The 20,894-nt window shown below is 43.1% G+C and overlaps 1 protein-coding gene across 1 annotated transcript in view; it reads right to left on the bottom strand.

Moving 5' to 3' along the window:
• Positions 1-2,691: 2,691 nt before the first annotated feature.
• Positions 2,692-20,894, bottom strand: part of LOC311244195 (uncharacterized protein) — a 75,289-nt gene continuing 57,086 nt past the window's right edge. Inside the window, exons 4-5 of the mRNA XM_084333602.1 lie at positions 9,092-9,202; positions 2,692-5,909 (exon numbers count right to left, since the gene is read on the bottom strand). Coding sequence (XP_084189728.1) covers positions 5,245-5,909; positions 9,092-9,202 — 776 coding nt within the window. The 3' untranslated portion in view covers positions 2,692-5,244. The remainder of the gene's footprint in view (positions 5,910-9,091; positions 9,203-20,894) is intronic.

The following is a 20,894-nucleotide window of genomic DNA, read 5'->3' as shown; positions in this document are numbered from 1 at the left end:
CCTTAATTTAATGCATGATCCGTGCATCCGAAATTATGATAAGGGCAGCAGAAAACAAATAATATATATATATATATACACATACATACATATATATATATACATATACATACATACACATACACTACATACAAAATGTATTATAATAATAAACAGTATAACGAAAGAGGCTGCACTTAATGTTCATTGCATACCTTGCACGGGATCTTGCTCATCACCCACACTAAATAACTCAGTTGTCATGTCAACTGTCTCAACTGTCAGTGAGTGGTGGGCATGTCATACCTCTATGCTCTGTCCATTAGCCAAAAATATTAGGAAGCTTGATCTTCAAACCTTTCGCTGCATCCGTGGGGTTATTATAGATGCATGTTTCGCCATCGATGGTGACTATCAGCCTCGTGGGATACAGTATGCCATTTCGGGCATCCGCGTCGCACAAGTTCTTCTTGATGTCGGTATAACCGGCGCGCTGCTTTTTAATTTCCACAGGTAAATCCTGGAATGCGTGAAGCGGCCTTCCTCCCCATGTCAGCTTATTTTTCTTCCCCGCGGCTCTCAAGATGTCCTGCCTGTCGTTCCATCTCAGCAGCCGTATAATGTACGGGCGAGGAGGTGCCGATGGGTCCGGTCTGGGTCGGAGAGTCCGATGGCGCCTTTCTACCTCTGGTACCTGGTCAGTGTCCTTTAAATCCAGGATGTATCTCAGGATGCCATTAATCATATTGTTCGGGTCACCGGCTTCCTCTCCTTCTTTCAGGCCAACCAATACTGTAACTGAGGGGTACAATTCCCTGACTGTATTAAATAAGTATGGTATCATTAAACCACTACTGTCTTATGTACATTACTACTGGCCATACAGTACACAGGTATATGAGATGAACACTTCCACAATGACACGGTTCCACACAAATCTTGGTTAGAATAATATTTATTAGCAGCAATAATAGTAGATTACATTACTTTACTTAGAGTCGCGCTTGTAAGGCGAAGAATGTGCGTGAGTAAGTCAAGAGCGTAAGTCCATTATAATATTACGCAGGAGATAATGAATACCACCTGTATCTTAGGAATTATATCTATGGTACACTAGTAGGGCAGCGGGAGATACTAGTAGGGTCCCTCCGGTTGTAGGCCAGCAAGGGGAGAGGATTTGTCGGTAGCAAAGTCTGGGTCAACGAAGAATAGGGAGACTCCAGGTACAGGAGATAGTGCAATAATCTCTTGATCCGCAGACGAATAACAGCTATTCTCCGGCATGCAGCTCCGCATGGAAGAAAGCTAGCCAGCCTCAGGCGTCTTAGAGGCGGGCTCGACGTTGCTCCTCACAGGGTAAATCCCACACAATTGTGGGTGTAGACGATTCTCCGCTCCATCAGCTACAGGACCAAAGCAAATATAATCCAGCCGAAAAGGGCTATGTAGTCGTCGGGTAGGTTATCCAGTGTACATGTCCACACGGTCCTCGTCTAGGGCTCCTCGGATGAAGGCGCCAGGTTAAGCTGCCCAGCCTGGATAAGCACACTAGCTGGTACGAGGAAACGTTGGTAATGCTGGTCACTGTAGAACGGTAGCCGCACGATACACTATACATAAATAGACTATTACTGAATTAATAGAATAGGTCGAACTCGACGGTACAGCGTTAAACTCTGATACTTCAGCTATCAATTCGCATGCGGTCTCAATGCTCTATTTGGGGCCAAACGGGCCCTACTTCACCGCACGTTGTATCGTGGGGTGAGGCTTCACTTGGGTAACTCAAACTACTTCTGTATTCACCTGCGCCATATTTATACGTTAGGTGAACAAACTAGTACCAGCCTTATTCCTGTCTCGTATTCTTGCGCAGAGCCGTTCATGTCCAGGCATGTCTTTGGCTGTGACTTTGAACTAGACCTTGGGGGTATGGCAGTGGCACCTAAGGGACCGCTGTCCAATAGGAGAACGAAATATTATGGTCTGTACTAGGTAAAGGGATATTCCGTGTATATGTACAAAGAATACACAAGGGATATCAGACGATATACAAATATTATGCAATATATATCAACTAGTAAATATATATATTCGGTTTAATCTGATCCTTCGTAACAAATACGATGTTATTTCTCTTGCTCTGCGCTTCCATGTAGGTTCATTTGGTTTTCAAATAGTCCACGTCTGCAGTCAGGTCTTTCAAAGTTTTGCCGTCTACGGCCATCTGGTCTTCTACCGCTCCAATACGGTTCTCCGCGGTGGATATTCTTTGCAGAATAGCCCGTGTGTCCTTCTTTACTCCGTTGATCGATTCACTGAGCTCATCAAACCTTAGCTGGAATGAATCTTTGATGATCGAAACCTCCGCAATTAGGTGCGACGCCCAAGCAGGGGTGTCTTTGTCTGCCATAATTTGTTTGGCAGTACGCCAATCGATTTCACGTTTCTTAGACAACAATCTTGTCTCTGCACGGTTGCCAGGACCTGTCATTCACACATCTAGTGTATTGAAACCTTTTCCTGAAGTTGCACGGATTTTTCTTTCTTTAGAGGTGAAATAATAACTTAATTGGTCACTTACGAGAGCGAACTACCGTGCCATACCGCGTAGTCACGTGACCAATCCCTCACTGACTCAGCAGCTTCTTGAGATCATGTATAATAATAATAATACTTTATTTGTATAGCACTTTTCATACAGAAGTTGCAGTTCAAAGTGCTTCACAACAGTAAAAATATAGGCATAAGCGAGCATGAGCAAGGTAAGGTAAATCACAGTGTTTCACATTGGGACCTAGTATCCCAATAGGTTCTCTGTTTACAGTTTCATTCAGTAATACAAATGACAAAAATAGTTTAAAATGATTCGGTTTAGAAATAGTCTAAGAATTATAAAATGGAACAGACATGTATACAAAAAATCTAAGCAAAGGAATAAAGGGAAGATGATTAAACAGAATGTTTTGTAGATACAGTACTGAATTCTGCCATCCAGACACATGCAATTTGAAATATTATTATAGAATATAGAATACCAGGCCTATAAATTACCTTATTATAGCCAACTCGCACATCTATGGATCGGGCCATATCTCCTCTTTCAAATGCCACAGTTCAATTTGGATTTAGTATCTCCAGGCGTGGAGCAAGAAGCGTGAATGAAATCTACTGTATGTACAGTTCCATTCTTATAACCGATATTTTTTGCCATTTTGGATCGGATTGCAACTCGGATTGTTGCTAAACGTTCACAGAAGGTACACACTAACTGTGCTCCAATCTATGCCAATAACGTTCAGTTTTGTGATAGATAATCCAGAGAAATAAAATAAATTCATATACAAGTAATTTGCTTGCAGGAAGCTAGAATCAGCTGGGTAATGTAGTTAAAAAAATCAAATTCAATGCCCTCTCCTCATATGACTACAATCTGCGACGCAAATTCAAAATGGCGGATATTCGCTAAATTATGAAGACATTCCATGAATAAAAATCTCAATAATAACACTTTAGACTATAGGTAAACAAACTTATTGTTGAAAATATACACTATGACTGCTGTTACATGGTTAGGGTCTCCAGGGTCTTTACTCTTGGATACATTTGAATTTTTTTTTACTTATATTCATACAGACTGTAGACATTGATTTATGACGTGATGTTATTTTGGGTCTGGTACCGGACCCGTCGGGCTTAAGAGGTTAAGGTCTTCGGCTGTGTGAAAAAAGTAGATTGTTCACTATGTTGGGATAGGCAATAGAAGGCCGAATTGTCGGGTCGTAATTCCAAGAGAAGGAGCCAGCTTGTACGAATCTTCACCACCAATTAATCTTTTTTTATCAAAATATCATGCCCTTTCCTGCTGACTAGGTGCTTCTCTGTAAGTTTTAGCAGCTTCCACACGTTTTCCTAAACTTTTCCGTGGTTTAGACATGCATATTATATTGTAAAATAAACACTTCTTCTTGTGAAAGTAAAAAACATGTCCTACTAGGAATGTTGACAATATGTGTGACATTAGTTAACTAAAGGGGACATGCATTATAAATGGCTTTTTCAGTGTTTAGCATTGTTTTATAGCAATAGGGGTTAGTATCAATGGATCTGTGTCTCTAATTACCATATTGGCGGATTCCTCTAATTCAGTTGAGACCATTTCCTCCTCCATTGAATTAGGTCATTCTGATTTGACTCGCAAGGTGATGTAACAAGGAGCTGGTGGAGCTGATTGTGATCTGATTGGCTCTGTGGTTGACAGCGACAGCAGAGCGAGTGGAAATATCTTAATTTACATTTTTTCCATCCTATCTTCACTTCCTCAAACAGAGCGAGGCAGAGAGAGAACGAGCGAGCGAGTGAGGCCCCGTCCACACGAACGCTGGGTTTAATGTAACCGTGATTGTATGTGCGCAGTTGCACTGTTCGGCCACACACAACCGGGGATTTGCTACACTGCAACAGCGGTCTTTTGAAACCGGTGGCCAGGGTGGAGTTGTGCGGTTTTGCAGTTGCGTGTGGGCATAGCAACCGAGGTTATTCCCAGTGTTTACAGCAGAGCTGTCGCAATTATTCCCCATGTTCACGGCAGACCGCGGGGTAGAGAGATTATAGCAGAGCCAACTACACCAGTGTTTACAGCAGAGCTGTCCCAAGTAGCGTTATATGAAAATGATTGTAACAAACTTTTGTTCAAAACGTATCGTCTGTGTTGAAGAGTGTTGTGATCGACTGATGTCTGTTGACGCTCAGAGTAAACATGTAGCTGCAGCTAAACTAAACTCATGTGTTGTCAAGTTATTGTTATAAGGAACCCAGTCCAGACTGCATCCCCTTAACAATTGTTTGTATTGAGCCGTATTGTATTGTACCCATTCTGCAATCTGTTAAATAACGTTTACATCCATTTCATATCGGTAACGTTACTTCTTCTTCTTCTTCAGTTAATTAATGGCAGATCGCGACCCAACAGGAAGTTTAGTGAGCGTTCAGTCTTTTCTGATTGGTTGAAATGGCCTTCATGTCTGAACAACATCGCCGCCTACTGCTTTGGCATTGTATTACATTGTACTAAATGTATCGGTTGCTGGGTTCCAGCTCTGCCGTGAGTACGCAGTTATACACGGTTGTCCACCTGTGTTCACCGTGTGGACGGAGTTTTATTTTTTCAAACTTCGGTCATATTAAATCCAAACTCTCGTGTGGACAGGGTCTGAGAGGGAGAGATAGAGGAGCTTCTGTCGGGGAAACAAACACACACGCATTTTACACACAACCTGACGCCGCGCGTGGGGAAACAGAAACACACACACATTTTACACACAACCTGACGCACGGGGCTTCTCCCTGGTAGAGAGAGAGAGAGAGAGGGACCGCGGGGCAGGAGTGTGTGAAATACAAATGCATTTGAGGCGCGGTGCTTCTCCCTGGTAGAGAGAGAGGGACCGCAGCGCAGAGCCTAAAACTCTTCTCACACTGGTCACAGGAGTAGGGTTTATCTCCTGTGTGAATTCTCTGGTGTAATTTCAGACTATCCAGTCGACTAAAACTCTTCTCACACTGGTCACAGGAGTAGGGATTTTCTCCTGTGTGAATTCTCTGGTGTGATTGCAGATTATTCAGATTACAAAAGCTCTTCCCACACTGGTCACAGGAGTAGGACTTCTCTCGTGTGTAAAATATCTGGTGAATTATCTGGTGTCTTTTCAGTTTACTCTGATTACTAAAGCTCTTCCCACACTGGTCACAACAGTAGGGCTTCTCTCCTGTGCGAATTCTCTGGTGCGTTTTCAGAGTAGACAGTTTCCTAAAGCGCTTCTCAGGTATGAGATTTCTCTTTGTAGTAACGTTTGTCCCATATTGGTCAAACCATTGCCTTGGTTTGTCAATGTTCTTCTGTTTGTTAGTGGAGGGAAGGCCAGGGAAGATATCTGTGTTGGAGAAAAGAGGGAAGAAAAAAGATATTTAACTCAAATAACTAAGAGAACATAGAGCGGGTCAGCTGCGGTCAGGCAAGCAATACCGTAGTCTCATGGCAATCAGGATGCTCAATGAACAATAACACTATGCAACAAACCATCAAATACACCCACAGCACCCCACCCACCCAACCACCTCCAATGTACAGTTCCCCCCCACCCCCCCAACCCCACCCCACCTACCCAACCTCCTCCAATGTACAGTTTCTACGTCAAATGTATATACGCTCTTTTCTGGACTCTTTTTGTATCACAAACAGTACTGTATTTGCAAATCTGGTATGTCATAAATGTATAGATCTAGCAGTACGGTCTATCTATATGCGTGTGTCATATATGTTATGATGAATTGAAAATGGGGGACCCTGATGTAAACAAGACGAAAGTCTTTCTCTGGTCTGCATCCCCTTAACCCTTTCTCTGCCACGCTTATATCCATCAATGTTTGATCACTGCCAGCTCTATTTGTCTATGGAGATGTTCACCTACTTTGCAGGGCTATAACTTTTTAAATTGTATTGCTAAATTGACATTACTATGGCCCATTCAACATCGATTAGCTATTGTTCAGGGTGTAGGAACGTTTTACTTTTTCATTCACACATTCATATAAAAATACTGTCTAGACTAGTATAAATATGTTTTTATCGTTTTCTGCAGTAATTCCTAGAACGTGAGATATAGCCATTTATGCATATATTACATCATCAAATGCAGTTTGCTAGCGATTGACGTCAGATTAAAAATTTCAATTGTACAAGGTCCTAAACGTCATGACTCATCATCTGATGTTGACCGGAGGGGGGGGGGGGGGTCGTTTATAATTCCGTGGCCAACGTTAAATCATTTATGTAGTATGGGTGATATATAGATCAGAGCAGTTTGTATCGAAAATGGTAAAGAAAAACGCTGAAACTCACCCCAGTCTCCTCTTACCGTTGGGTGATGAGAGTGGAGCAAAAAGTTCGCTATTATGGGATGTTGATCTAGATGAACCATTTCCGGGTTGTATAATAATATATACGTCCAAATAACGTTGTTTATTGAGTTATGGCAACCGATCGATTATCCAGTGTGTCAAGATGGAGTCTTGTGTCATATGTTATGATGAATTGAAAATGGGGGACCCTGATGTAAACAAGACGAAAGTCTTTCTCTGGTCTGCATCCCCTTAACAATTGTGTGTATTGAGCTGTACTGTACCCATTCTGCAATCTGTTAATAAAATTTTCAATCAATCAATCAATCAATCAAGCACACACATCCACACGCACACACTCACTTTAAATAATCAACTCACTGTAGCACCCACTTTACCCACTTTAGACAGTTAACACACTTTATATTCATTGGTAAGGAGATTTGCACATCATCTCATACCACATTGCACCTCACCACCACAAGGTGGCACCACAAGCTAAGCTATACCTCACCATTTCTACACTGTACTGTATATTGCTGTAACTCAGTTACCTTCTCTACTCTGCATTGTATATACTGTATATATATGAACGTTGCTAGACTATGCCTCCCACTGGTCGGCTGTAGTGAGGATAGAAGCCTTGCATCACGTGTCCCCTCCGGTACACGAGGAGGCAGCCTGTCGCATCTTTTCACTGCAGCAGCTCGTACTCTGTGGTGAGGAGTAACGCGCGGGAGGCTCACGCTGTCCCCGATACTTCCTGTTTCCGCCGCACCGGCGTTACCCAACCGACCTGTAGGAGTCGCTGTCCACAACGTCCAATCCCCACCCACCGGCTTTCCCACCCTCTAACACTGCCAATTGTGTTAGTATGACGGCCGGTCAAGCCGGTAGCAACGCAGAGAGCTGGGCTCGATACCAGCATCTCCTGCGTTAGTGGCGAGCGCCTTGCCCACTGCGCCACTCAGCCGCACGCAACTAATAAAGAAACTTGAACTTGAGGGTCAAGCATAAACAGGGATGACTAAAAAGGTACAATCAAAGTTTTGTTAAATCCACAAAATGTAAGCACTTTACTTTTAGATGGAAAATAAGCTTTGTGGTTAGTTCATCATAACTCAAAATACAATTATTTTGTACTCCGATGTTTACAAACAAAAGATAGACATTCATTTAGAAACTGTTGCGTTTAAGCTTTTCTGTGGTCAGTGTTATCAGTATATCGTAAACAGAACATGTTAGCATTTGTTAGAAGGCCCTGGTCAATGGCAAGTTGGTCCTCCCTGGTGGAGAGAAGTCATTTTCACTGGCATGAGTTTGTATAAAAGGCCATTATTGGTGATCTTCCATCCGATATCTCCACACTGATGAAATGGTCCTGTGGATTTTACTCGTTCCAGTGACTGGCTTGTACTTCAGTTACCTAAGTTAACTCTTTATCTTCTCTGCCTCCAACACATGGAACATCTTACAATTCACACTGAAACTCAATACACTGGTATCCATTGGTCAGTTTAGATATTTGAACACTACTAATTCTGTCAGTCTGCAGCTGTTTCAAAATATTTAAATGTATATTATAATTGTATTGGTTTAATTGTCCTCTGTGATGTAGTGGCAAGTGACAGTAACATAGCGTTCGGTCGTCATGGCAGTCCAGCTGTCTGTCGTCATTGCAACCTTGCGAGCAGCGGTAACGTTAGCTAGCTGCGCGAGCAACTCCGAACTTTGCATCGGTGTAGCTCTCCTTGATGCGCAAGGTGGTTGTGCCTCAGGATGGGATATTGTACGCTGGCTCAAGCAGTTGTATCATTTGCTGAAATCCTTTGCAGTCAACCATATCGATCATGTCGTTTTTGATAAATGCAGACTGACTTGGGTTACTTTTTTCAAAATCAACGCTTCTCTTAGCCTGCTTAATTTTGCAAGTTGCTGTTGCTCTTGTTTTTTCCCTCGCTTATTTTCCAGACACGGATGTAGTTGCCTCCTCGTCATAGTTATATTGCACCCTCTATCTGTTCATTGAAACATGCTTTGAAAATACACCATTCTACTGATGGCTACAATGTAATAAGAGACAGACAACATTGTAACATATCATTGTTTGATAGTAGATTGAGTAAATGTCATGTGTTCGAGTAAATCCTTAACAACAATCAATCGATCTTTGATTAATTGATAACCTCCCTAGTAGAAAGAGAAAGTAACATACCGATATCCTGGTCTGTGTCGCCCTCCTTCATCTCAAAGGAAATATCCCCGGGTGGGTCAAGTGTGTCCTCCTCCTCTTCTGTTTTAATAATCAGTAGGTCGCTGGCTGAACCTGGGGCAAAGGGAGACATTTATAGTAGGGCTGGGCAATTAATCAAAAAGAAATCACGATCTCGATTCATAGACCTATGCAATCTCATTTCTAAGTTATGAAGATTTTTTTATATATAAAAAAAAAAGTTATAAAAAAAAAAGAAAAAAAACGTTTTACTTTACTTTTTAAATGATTTTATTGAAAGAATAAGAATCGTGAGATAATCGTGATCTCAATTCTTAGAGAGAAAAATCGTGATTCACATTTTAGCAAGAATCGCCCAGTCCTAATTTATAGTATGTATTAGGGGTGTAACGGTACACAGAAGCCACAGTTCGGTACCTACCTCGGTATTGGGGTCACGGTTCGGGACAACAGATTTTTTTTTTATAATAATTAAAAACAAATATATATATATTATATTTATGATAATTATTATAATTAAATAGAATCATTTTCTATAGGAAAAGTATGTTTATTTTTTTTATTTGATCAGCTGTGCCTGTGAGTGCAATGTATGGGGCTGCGGCACTGCAGATTTACCCTACTCGAGTCCGGCGGGGGAGAATGTTGGTGCGTTTCTTTCCATTGGTTTCATTTGGTTAACATTATTGAGCGAACAAGAAAACGAAAGAAAACTGTAAAATTGTAATGACCCTGCAGCTGTTCCAATGTAAATGTGCCTCGGTGTGCCCGGCCACGCGCGCTGTTCTCGCACGGACCGCGCGAGTGCCTGCATGTGTGTTTGCGCTGTAAAGAGGGAAGGCTCCTCCGAGCCGCGCGAGGGAAGGCTCCTCTGTGCCGCACGAGGGAAGGCGCCGAGGCGTATCCTTCATATGGCTGCACCTACCGCACCGTGACGCCGTACCGTAAATTCGCGGGACGAATACACGCACCGTTACACCCCTAGTATGTATAGTCCAGTACTTTGTAAAGCATTTTAAAACCAAAAAGAAAATAATCTATCTAAAACGGCATTACCAATTTCTTGGAAGGAGCAGCTTGATAAGACTCACACAATATGCAAGCTTTGCAAAACAACAATGAAGTATTTTGGGAATATTACAAACAAGAGGACTCGCATCACATTTAGCCTAAAGGCAGCATGTTGTCATAATGAATCTAGTCAACTTCCTCTTATAGATTGGACTGATTGATTGAACATTTTATTAACAGATTGCAGAATGGGTACAATACAGTACAGCTCAATACACACAATTGTTAAGTGGCGCAGTGGGCAAGGCGCTCGCCACTAATGCAGGAGATGCTGGGTTCGAGCCCAGCTCTCGGCATTGCTACCAGCTTGGCTGGTCGTTCATACTAATACAATTGGCAGTATTAGGGGGTGGGAAGCTGGTGGGTGGGGATCGGACGTTGTGGACAGCGACTCCTACAGGTCGGTTGGTGCGCCTGTGCAGCAGAATCAGGAAGCAACAAGGGCAGCGTGTCCCTCCCACGCAGACCCTCGCCGCTGAGAGATCACGCAGTTCAGGTGAAAAGATGCGACAGCTGCCTCCTCGTGTACCGGAGGGGACACGTGATGCAAGGCTTGGTCCACATTGCAGCCGACCTGTGGGAGGCATGGCCTAACAGCGTTCGAGACAGGGGAGGGTAGAATTGGACAATACGAAATTGGGATGGGAGAAAAATAGAAAATGGGTGAAAAAGTAGATTGTTAAGGGGATGCAGACCAGAGAAAGACTTTCGTCTTGTTTACATCAGGGTCCCCCATTTTCAATTCATCATATGACATACATGACATACAGATAGACAGTACTGTTACATCTAGACATTTACGACATACCAGATCTACAAATATACAGTACTGTTTGTGAGTACAAAAATAGTCTAAAAAGAGAGTATATACATTTACATTTACATTTAGTCATTTAGCTGATGCTTTTATCCAAAGCGACTTACAAGTTCTGTACGACAAGCCATCAGGAAGGGCACAACTCTATCAGCTGAGCAACAATGTTCATCAAAGTGTTGAGTGCTATAGTGTAGGTTAGTTTATTAGGACAAGTGCATGACAGTACGGTTAGTTAGGGTTCGATTTTTTATTTTATTTTTTTAATTCAGATAATGGTTGAAGAAGTGCGTCTTTAGTCGACGGCGAAAGATTGGACGTGTTTCGGCTGTCCTAACTGGGGTGGGTAGTTCATTCCACCATTGTGGGGCAAGGACTGAGAATAGGCGACTTCTCTTTGATGACCCTCCCGGAGCTTGGATAGGAGTAGGTCTGAGGCGGCCAGAAGATGCAGAGCGTAGGGGTCTTGAGGGTGTGTAGTTAGAGACCATTGACCGGAGGTAGGCGGGAGCGGTTCCCTTTGCCGCACGGTATGCTAGGTCGAGGGCCTTGAAGTGGATTCGTGCAGCAATGGGGAGCCAGTGCAAGTCCCTAAGAAGTGGGGTGACATGGGCCGACTTCGGTAGGTTTGAGATCAGGCGGGCCGCTGCGTTCTGAATGAGTTGAAGAGGCTTAATGGCAGTGGCCGGGAGGCCAGCGAGCAGTGCGTTGCAGTAGTCAAGGCGGGAGATGACTGTTGATTGGACGAGGAGTTGGGTGGCTTCTTTTGTCAGGAAGGGGCGGATCCTTCTGACGTTGCTCAGGAGGAATCGGCAGGTTCTGGTTGTCGCTGCGATGTGAGCAGAGAAGTTCAACTGGTCGTCGAGGACAACACCAAGGTTCTTGGCGGTCGGGGACGCGGTCACAGCTGCATTCTCGACTGTGATGGAAAGGTCGGTCAGGGTCAGGGGGGAGGATTTGGCCGGCAGGTGGAGCAATTCTGTTTAGCTTAGGTTCAGTTTGAGGTGGTTGGTCGTCATCCAGGCGGAGATGTCGGACAGACAGGCCGAGATCCGCTCAGAGACGTGGATATATACATTTGAGGGGGAAGAAACTGTACATTGGAGGAGGTTGGGTGGGGGAGGGGAACTGTACATTGGAGGGGGTTGGGTTTGGACATTTACAGGGGCCAGTTTCGAATTGCAGTCTCCCGTAGGTGCTCTTTTAGAGAGGTTTTGAAGGTGGGTAGTGATTCACATTCCTTTACAGCTTTGGGTAGGGCGTTCCACATTGTTGTGGCATAATTGCGAAACGTGTTTAGTCCCTTGTTTGAGCCGAATCTGGGTTTAACATGATTTGTGGAGCTCCCTCTGGTGTTGTGGACGTGGTATTCACTGACCTTTGGGAAGTATTTTGACATGTACATGGGTACCTTAGTGGTGTAGTGTATCTTGTAGACCAGGCCCATTGCAAGTTGCTGTACTCTGTCGTCTACTCTAAGCCATCCTAGGTTGTCAAAGTGGGCAGGGGTGAGGTGGGTTCTAGCAGTAAGGTCAAGCAGTAGTCTGACCAGTTTGTTTTGTGATGTTTGTAATTTTGTTTTTAGCGCCTTTGAGGTGCTTTGGTACCATGACAGGGCTGTACGTTAACTTTTTTTGCACATAGCACTGGTGCTACAGAGGTTGATAGTTTTGTAGCACAGGCCAATATCTTGTAGCACAAGTATAAAACGTGTGATATTTTTTTAACAGTCACAAATGTGCCTATTGTATTTGTGTTATTTAGTTGCAGTGCCATGTTTGGCTGTCATTTTCATGCTGACAAGTTGACGTCACACAGCCAGACACGTTACGTGTAAGGAATTATGGGATTTGGTGTTGGGTGTATGGACTCTACTAGGGGTGGGAATGACCAGTTTCATCACGATACGATATCGATTCTTTGGACAACGATACAATATTTGCCGATATCTGCCACGATACAATGCAGGTGCCTGCAATCGATGAGATGATATCATAAGCCCATTTCCATTTAGATCAACTCAAAAGGTAACAAATATAATTTGGAAAAAAATTGTTTAGCTCTTCCGGACATTTAAATGAAAAACTATTTATTGTTTTTAATACAAATAGACCTCCTGTTCACTATAAAGTGCCACGTTTTGATATATTGAGCTTTAAACTTCCTCTCCCAAACCGTTCCTGCAATTGTTTTATGTTGCATGATGATCATGCATACATTTATTATGTATTGTATTTTTTATGTTTAAATATCAACATCATCTGTCCACCCTCAGTACATTTACTATCAATATAATATACTCGTCTGACTTCATCATATCTTTTCAAACGCACACACGCGAAATAAGCACACTAGCCTTGCTAGCCTATGTTGCAATGTCCGCGTTCCAGATGCTACTGAGACGAGTACTGTTGTGTGCTGTGGAGCGGATATGAGTCACGACACCACGGATTTTCAAAATAAGAGTATCGATATGAACTGAGCGTTGCTAGCTGCCGGAGCCATAGTTATTATAGCTGGAGCTGCGAAAGGCGGAAATGAGACCCGCAACAGGATTTTCAAAATAAGAGTATCGATATGAACCGAATGCCTATCGCACCAGTGCTACTGAAGTAAATCCATTCATCGCACAGACCGCTGTTGCCGTAGCATGTGCAATATATATCTCGCACTGTACAGCCCTGCATGAGGTGCAAGCATAGTCGTAGTACCCTTTTTTTAATACAAATTTTTCTCCCCCTTTTTTACCTCCCCCAGATTCTTTCCCTGCTGAACAGGCGCCCCGACCGACCAGTAGGAGTTGCTGTTTACGAACTACCAGGATACACACCCCACCGGCTTCCCACCCGCTAACACTGCAAATTGTGTTATTAATAATAATAATACTTTATTTGTATAGCACTTTTCATACAGAAGTTGCAGTTCAAAGTGCTTCACAACAGTAAAAAATATAGGCATAAGCTAGCATGAGCAAGGTAAGGTAAATCACAGTGTTTCACATTAGGACCTAGTATCCCAATAGGTTCTCTGTTTACAGTTTCATTCAGTACAAAAATAGTTTAAAATGTCGGTTTAGAAATAAACTAAGAATTATAAAATGGAACAGACATACAATAGGGTATTTAACATAGAACAGTGATAAAATAGTTCAATTTCGGATTACAACAGAGCAGTGCTCTTCAATATTCAAGGGGCTTTCACAATTATTACATTTGGTAGTAATAATGGAACACAGTCTTAAATTCATCAGCAGGGCCGGGGGTGAGGGGGGTGGGGGCGAGTGCAACACGCGTAGGAGGAACGCTATGTTCTGTTCTTATCTCTCTCGACTCCCCGGCATGACCTTGTGAGTTCTAAAGGCTCCAGCACACTTGAGAGTGGGGGGGGGGGGGGTGCATCGGTCAGCGTCGGATTGATGGTGCATCGGGCAGCGTCGGATTGATGGGCAGCAAGTCTCTTTACAAGTTCCATGTGGAGGGCTTCCAGTCTGTCCATAGCTATCTCCATACGGTTATCGTGTTTCCGAATTAATCTTGTACAGATCCAGATCCCGATAGCGATTGCTAGTTGGTCCATATTGTAGTTTGAGTAGGGAGTCAAGTCCGTTGAAGAAGGTATAATCGACACGTCTAAACCGGTTATAGGGAGGCAGTGAGGGCTGGTGATAGGAACGACCTCGACAGTCTGGGGAGTGGATATGTGAGTTGTCTCGGCAGAGAGGAGGGAGGAGATAGCGAGATAAAATTTGCATAGAATCGACACATGAATTTGATAGGAATTTTCATTTAAATGCCTGAGCAAAGAAGTAGGTTTTAAGCTGTCTTTTGAAGATATCTAGTGAGTTTGCTTCTCTGATGTTTTGGGGTAGTTTATTCCATAGTTTTGGGGCATAGTTGATAAAGGCTGCATTACCGATCCTTTTTTGACTGTTTCTGGGAGCCTCTAGTAGTCCAGCAGTTGATGATCGCAGTGTTCTTGCTGGCCTGTAATTTATTAGAGTGTTTGTGATGTAGCTAGGTCCTTGTCCATTTAGAGCTTTGTAGGTAAGGAGAAGGACCTTAAAGTCAATTCTAAATGTTACAGGAAGCCAGTGTAAAGCAGCTAAAACTGGGCTAATGTGCTCTCTCCTTTTGGTTCTAGTTAGCAGTCGGGCTGCAGAGTTTTGGATAAGCTGAAGCCTCCCTGTGGTTTTCTTAGGGAGACCCGTGAAAAGTGCATTACAGTAGTCTAACCGGCTAGATATGAATGCATGAATTAGCTTCTCAGCATCGTTTTGATTAATAAATGGTCGTACTTTTGCTATATTTCTGAGATGGAAGAACAATGTTTTTGTCACCTTGTTAATATGAGAATTGAAGTTCAGTTCTGAATCTATGATAACCCTGAGACTAGTGACCTCAGATTTGATCCAAGGGGTTAGTCCTCCCAGGTTCTTTATTAACGTTTCTTTTTTTGTTTTGGGGCCGATAATTAGAATTTCAGTTTTGTTCTCGTTTAGTTTCAGGAAGTTCTTACTCATCCATTTATTTATTGCCAGTAAGCAGTCTGTAATTGAGTTAATCGCTGTATCATTTGGTTCAGCAGATATGTACAATTGTGTATCATCCGCATAGCTATGGAAACCTACATTATGTTCTCTGATGATATCACCCAGCGGTAACATGTAAAGGGAGAAGAGTAAAGGACCTAAGCAACTCCCTTGTGCAACTCCATAGTTGTTGTCATATATCTCAGATATGTGGTCTCTAGTTTAACATAGAATTTCCTCCCTCTGATGTATGTTTTAAACCAGCTTAGTACATGGTCTGAGAAACCGACAAGGTTTTCAAGACGATCAATTAGAATATCGTGATCAATTGTATCAAATGCTGCACTGAGATCTAACAGGATACGGATGGAGATCTTACTCTCGTCACAGTTTAGCCTGAGGTCACTGATTATTTTGGTGAGGGCAGTTTCAGTGCTATAGTATTTTCTGAATCCCGATTGAAATGTTGTTTTCTTCAAGAAATGAATTAATTTGAACTGAAACTGTACTTTACTAATGAATGGTAGGTTCGATATTGGACGATAATTTGCCATTACATTACTATCCAAGTTAGGTTTTTTTTAGTTGTGGCTTTACAACTGCTGTTTTAAAGGCATCTGGGAAAGTACCGGTTCTAAGGGAGGTGTTTATGATATCTAGTATGGACGACTGGATTTGATACCAGAGTCTCTGCGGTGGTAGGCAGGCATTTCCTCACATTCCAGCAGGTCCGTCTGTATGTGTGTAGCATCCCCCCCCCATGGCCACGTGCACCCGCTCAGCTCTGACTTTTATTGGCTCTGATTGGGTAAACAAAGCCATGTGCATCTGTGAAACCTGAAACCGTGCCGCGCGTGTGTCTGTCGTCCGTGTGTGTGTGTCCATGCGCACACCTCTTACTTCACTTAATTACTTACTAAAATGAGGATACTCTTCCGTAATGCACACGCAATAGCGAATAAATCAAGACCCTACAAGGACTTCGCTTGGATGTGCGAGTAAGTTGATTGTGTTTTTGTTATAGTTCCGCATGTTTATATAGGTGTGTCGCTTTCACTTTACGTTATGTTTGTAAAGCCTGGATGTTAACGTTAGCTAGCTAGTGCAGAACAATGCTCTAGAAGTCGAGGAGCCTTTTCTCTCTGTGTGTCTCTGTCTGTCTGTCTGTCGTCTGTCTGTCTGTCTGTCTGTCTGTCTGTGTGTGTGTCTCTCGACCCCACTTCTAGTCTCCTACAACGGTGATTCAGAATGCATGTTGCCAACGAAATTTGACAGTGACGGTCTCGGGTTGCTACTGGATAGAACAGAATGGTAGCCAACACTCATGATTTGTGATTGTTTCGTTAATTATTAACCCTTTCACTGCCACGCTTATGTACATCCTTATACCATCCTCTGCCAGCTCTATTTGTCTATGGAGAAGTTCCCCTTCTTTGCAGGGCTATAATTTTAAATCGTATTGCTAAATTGACATTACTATGGCCCATTCAACATCAATTATCTATCGTTCAGGATGTAGGAACGTTTTACTTTTTCATTCACATATTCATACTAAAATACGGTCTAAAGTATAAATATGTTTATATCGTTTTCTGCAGCATTCTGCAGAAAGTGATTTATAGCCCTAAATGCATTATATTGATGATCAAATACAGTTTGATAGCGATCGGCGCCGGATAAAAAATGTCAAATGGACGTGCTTCTAGAAGTTACTACTTATCATCTGATGTTGACCGGATGGGAGGGGGGTCATTTATAATTCCGTGGCCAACGTTAGATGATTCATGTGGTGTGGGTGATATGATTAGAGCAGTGTAGTGGAAAATGTATAAGTTTCTATATGATATTAGATCAGAATTACATCATTGCTATCGATCTGCACTCTACCACGGAGCTCTGTAATATATGAACAGATCTCTGGTGGTATGTTGACAGACCTCTGTGGGATGTATTGATCTTTACCAGGACGGGGGGGGGGGACATGATGACATCCCGGTTTTGGGTCAGAATAGATGAGATTGTGTGATGTTACGGGGGAGGAGACGCCGGTCATGCTGTCATGTGATCAACTGTTCTAGAATGTCTATAAAGGTCAATGTAAGGGGAGGGACCTTCCTCTTCTTCTTCTTCCTCCCTTTCTGACCGGCGCCGGGTTTCATATCAATTTGGTTCTGTATTACTCCTGTTCTGTATTACTTCTGTATTAATTCTGTTCTGTACTCTTAAACCAATGCTTCAAAATCTTCTGTTAACTTCTATTTCTTGAATAAATTACAAGCACCTGTTAAAATTGGAACGACGTCTCCTGGTGTGTCAATACAACTTAGCCACTACATTTGGTGACCCCTGACTTGTAGATTGCCCGGCCAGGCTCCTCGGCAGCCAGCTCGCGGACCTCCCGTAGAAATTCTGACGGTCGATCGACAAGATAAGGTAAGCATTTTTGCTTTTAGTAAAAAGTCCGTTAGAAATCCTGCGAGGAGAGAAAGCTGAGCTGGCTGTGTGACAAAGTCTGGACGGACGACTAAAAACGAACACGAGTGGAAGTGACACGAGGCGTATCCTTTTTAACAGGCTATAATGCGCATTTTGAAAGCTAATTAATCTTAATTCAACACCTTTTTTCCCTGTGTATGTTTTCCACCTTTTTGTCATACTTTCTCCGACACCCTTTACAAACACTCTCGCACCATTTTTACCCCCCCCCCCTTCCCATTTCCCTTTTCTTTAGCATCACTTGGTTATGATAGATCAATCATGATGGATTGTCTGTAATATATTGTATGACAGGCGAAGCTATTTTGGAGCAGTCTGTAAACTTTACTACATGGCAGGCGAAGCTATTTGTAGAGCAGTCTGTGACCTTTTTATATATTGTATGACAGGCGAAGCTATTTTGGAGCAGTCTGTAAACTTTACTACACGGCAGGCGAAGCTATTTGTAGAGCAGTCTGTGACCTTTTTATATATTGTATGACAGGCGAAGCTATTTTTGAACAGTCTGTAAACTTTACTACACGGCGGGCGGGCTATTGAGAGCAGTCTGTGACTTTTATATATATTGTATGACAGGCGGGCTATTTAGAGCAGTCTGTGACCTTTTCATATATTGTATGACAGGCGAAGCTATTTTTGAGCAGTCTGTAAACTTTACTACACGGCGGGCGGGCTATTGAGAGCAGTCTGTGACTTTTATATATATTGTATGACAGGCGGGCTATTTAGAGCAGTCTGTGACCTTTCTATATATTGTATGATAGACGAAGCTATTTTTGAGCAGTCTGTGAACTTCACCACACATACGGAAGGCGGGCTATTAGGAGCCGTCTGTGACCTATATTACATATCTTAAACTGCCGGTGTACATTGTTACAAGTACAGTAGACTGAGCCAATTTGAGCTATGATATGAGATACGCAATGTGGTCTTGATAATTTGTGTGAAATAAACAACGTGGCTATCCTTTCTCCTCTGTTTGTCTAAAAAGACAAAAACTGGATTGATCTCACCACCACCACTCAGCAAAGTCGAAATTCAAGTCAACAACAGGTAATCTGTTCATAAATAAACAGGATTGGGAAAAGAGCAGGCCCCTGCTCTCTGCTGTATTAAATAATTGTACATTGCTTAAAAGGACCCCTGTTATACACCCCAATAGGATATAGTTACAGTTACATTGAGATATATTCTTGAAGACATTTGATATTTTTCCATTCACACCTGGGAGCTGCCCAGTACAACCACAGTCTGACACCGTTGGTCACTGAGCAACTCCACTGGATCAATTGGGGGTCAAGTGCTTTGCACAAGGGCACTTTAGCGGCAGGAATCGAACCAGCGACCTTCCGGCGCTTCTGTAAACCATTAACCCCACCACCGACACAATTCTGGGCGTTCTGCCAATTTCAAATCTTATGTTTACTCAAAGCGGTAAAGTCCAACAATATTGTGATAAGGATACGACCCTAGTCGGGCCAATAATTGACAGGACTTCTGCTGATCAGAAGTTTTTTGTTTGTTTTGTTTGTAAGCTAGAGGTCGGGTGCTAACTGGGTCTCACTGACACCTGGTGGTTAGACACATACATTGATGACACACACACAAAGGTAACTAGACACACACCACATTTAACAGCATACACACAAAGAACTAATACAACACAGACACACACAAGTTCGCACCATACATTGATAACAACATACACACAAAGAACTGATACAACACAAATATAGTAGTAACTACACACACACACACAAACTTGTCATAACTGTTTGAGCTGAATAGGGCCGGCCCACCAGCTGAAATAAACAAGATGGCGGCTAAGTTCACGGCAGAGGACATGTTGACTGAATTTAACCCTTTGTTGAGAGATCTAATTATTTCAATAGGTGTCCGCTGGGACGAGCGCATGCAGGTACGGCAGGAACCAGACAAGGTGGCTGCTGAATTTGTAGATGTGATGTTTATGGAGTTGAAACGAATTTTAGGGGATTTGATTCTGTCAATAATTGAACACTGGCAGAAGCGCGCTGGGAATTGTGACATAGGTTTGCCTCCCATGGGCGCCTCTGACCTTTGCCCGTGTGATGACGCTATTATTCACAACCACGTAGCTGGTCGGCCACCAATAATGAATAATCCACGGTCTCAGGCCCCCGGGCGACAGATGACCTATGGCTCGCAGGGTACACAGGGAAAGGGGAGGGGTCAACCATTTTCCCGTTTCCACTGTTGGAACTGCGGGAAGCAAGGGCATAGGGAATCTGTCTGTGGAGCGCTCTACCAATCTGGTTCCGACTTTGGGCGACAGCAAGGGCCCGGTGCCCATGTGAGGCCACAGATACCAAATAGGCAGTCTGGTTCGTGGGATACGAGGAGGGGTCAACCATTTTCCCGTCACCACTGTTGGAACTGTGGAGGGACGGGTCACAGACAGTTTGAGTGTAGGTCGTTTTATCGACCTGGCTCTGATTATGGCAGGCCAGCGTCCGTCCCCCCGTCTCTCTCTCTCTCTCTCTCTCTCTCTCTCTCTCTCTCTCTCTCTCTCTCTCTCTCTCTCTCTCTCTCTCTCTCTCTCTCTCTCTCTCTCTCTCTCTCTCTCTCTCTCTCTCTCTCTCTCTCTCTCTCTCTCTCTCTCTCTCTCTCTCTCTCTCTCTCTCTCTCTCTCTATTTGTATTAAAGGGCCGATCAACAAAAAATACCGGGAATACCAAGCCTTATAGTATTCAGGGGTTGGAGGGACTGTGTTGACATAGGTAGATGAGATTATTTAATAAAATATATATTTGAAGAAACATTAAAGGACAACTCTATTTTTGGATCGGACGAGTAGCCTTCACGAGGCACAGACGCGTCAACGAACACACCTAACG

The sequence above is a fragment of the Notolepis coatsorum genome, assembly GCF_963971535.1.
Source record: "Notolepis coatsorum genome assembly, chromosome: 1".
In the NCBI taxonomy this organism is placed as follows: Eukaryota; Metazoa; Chordata; class Actinopteri; order Aulopiformes; family Paralepididae; genus Notolepis; species Notolepis coatsorum.
This window is presented reverse-complemented; position numbering and strand designations above follow the sequence as displayed.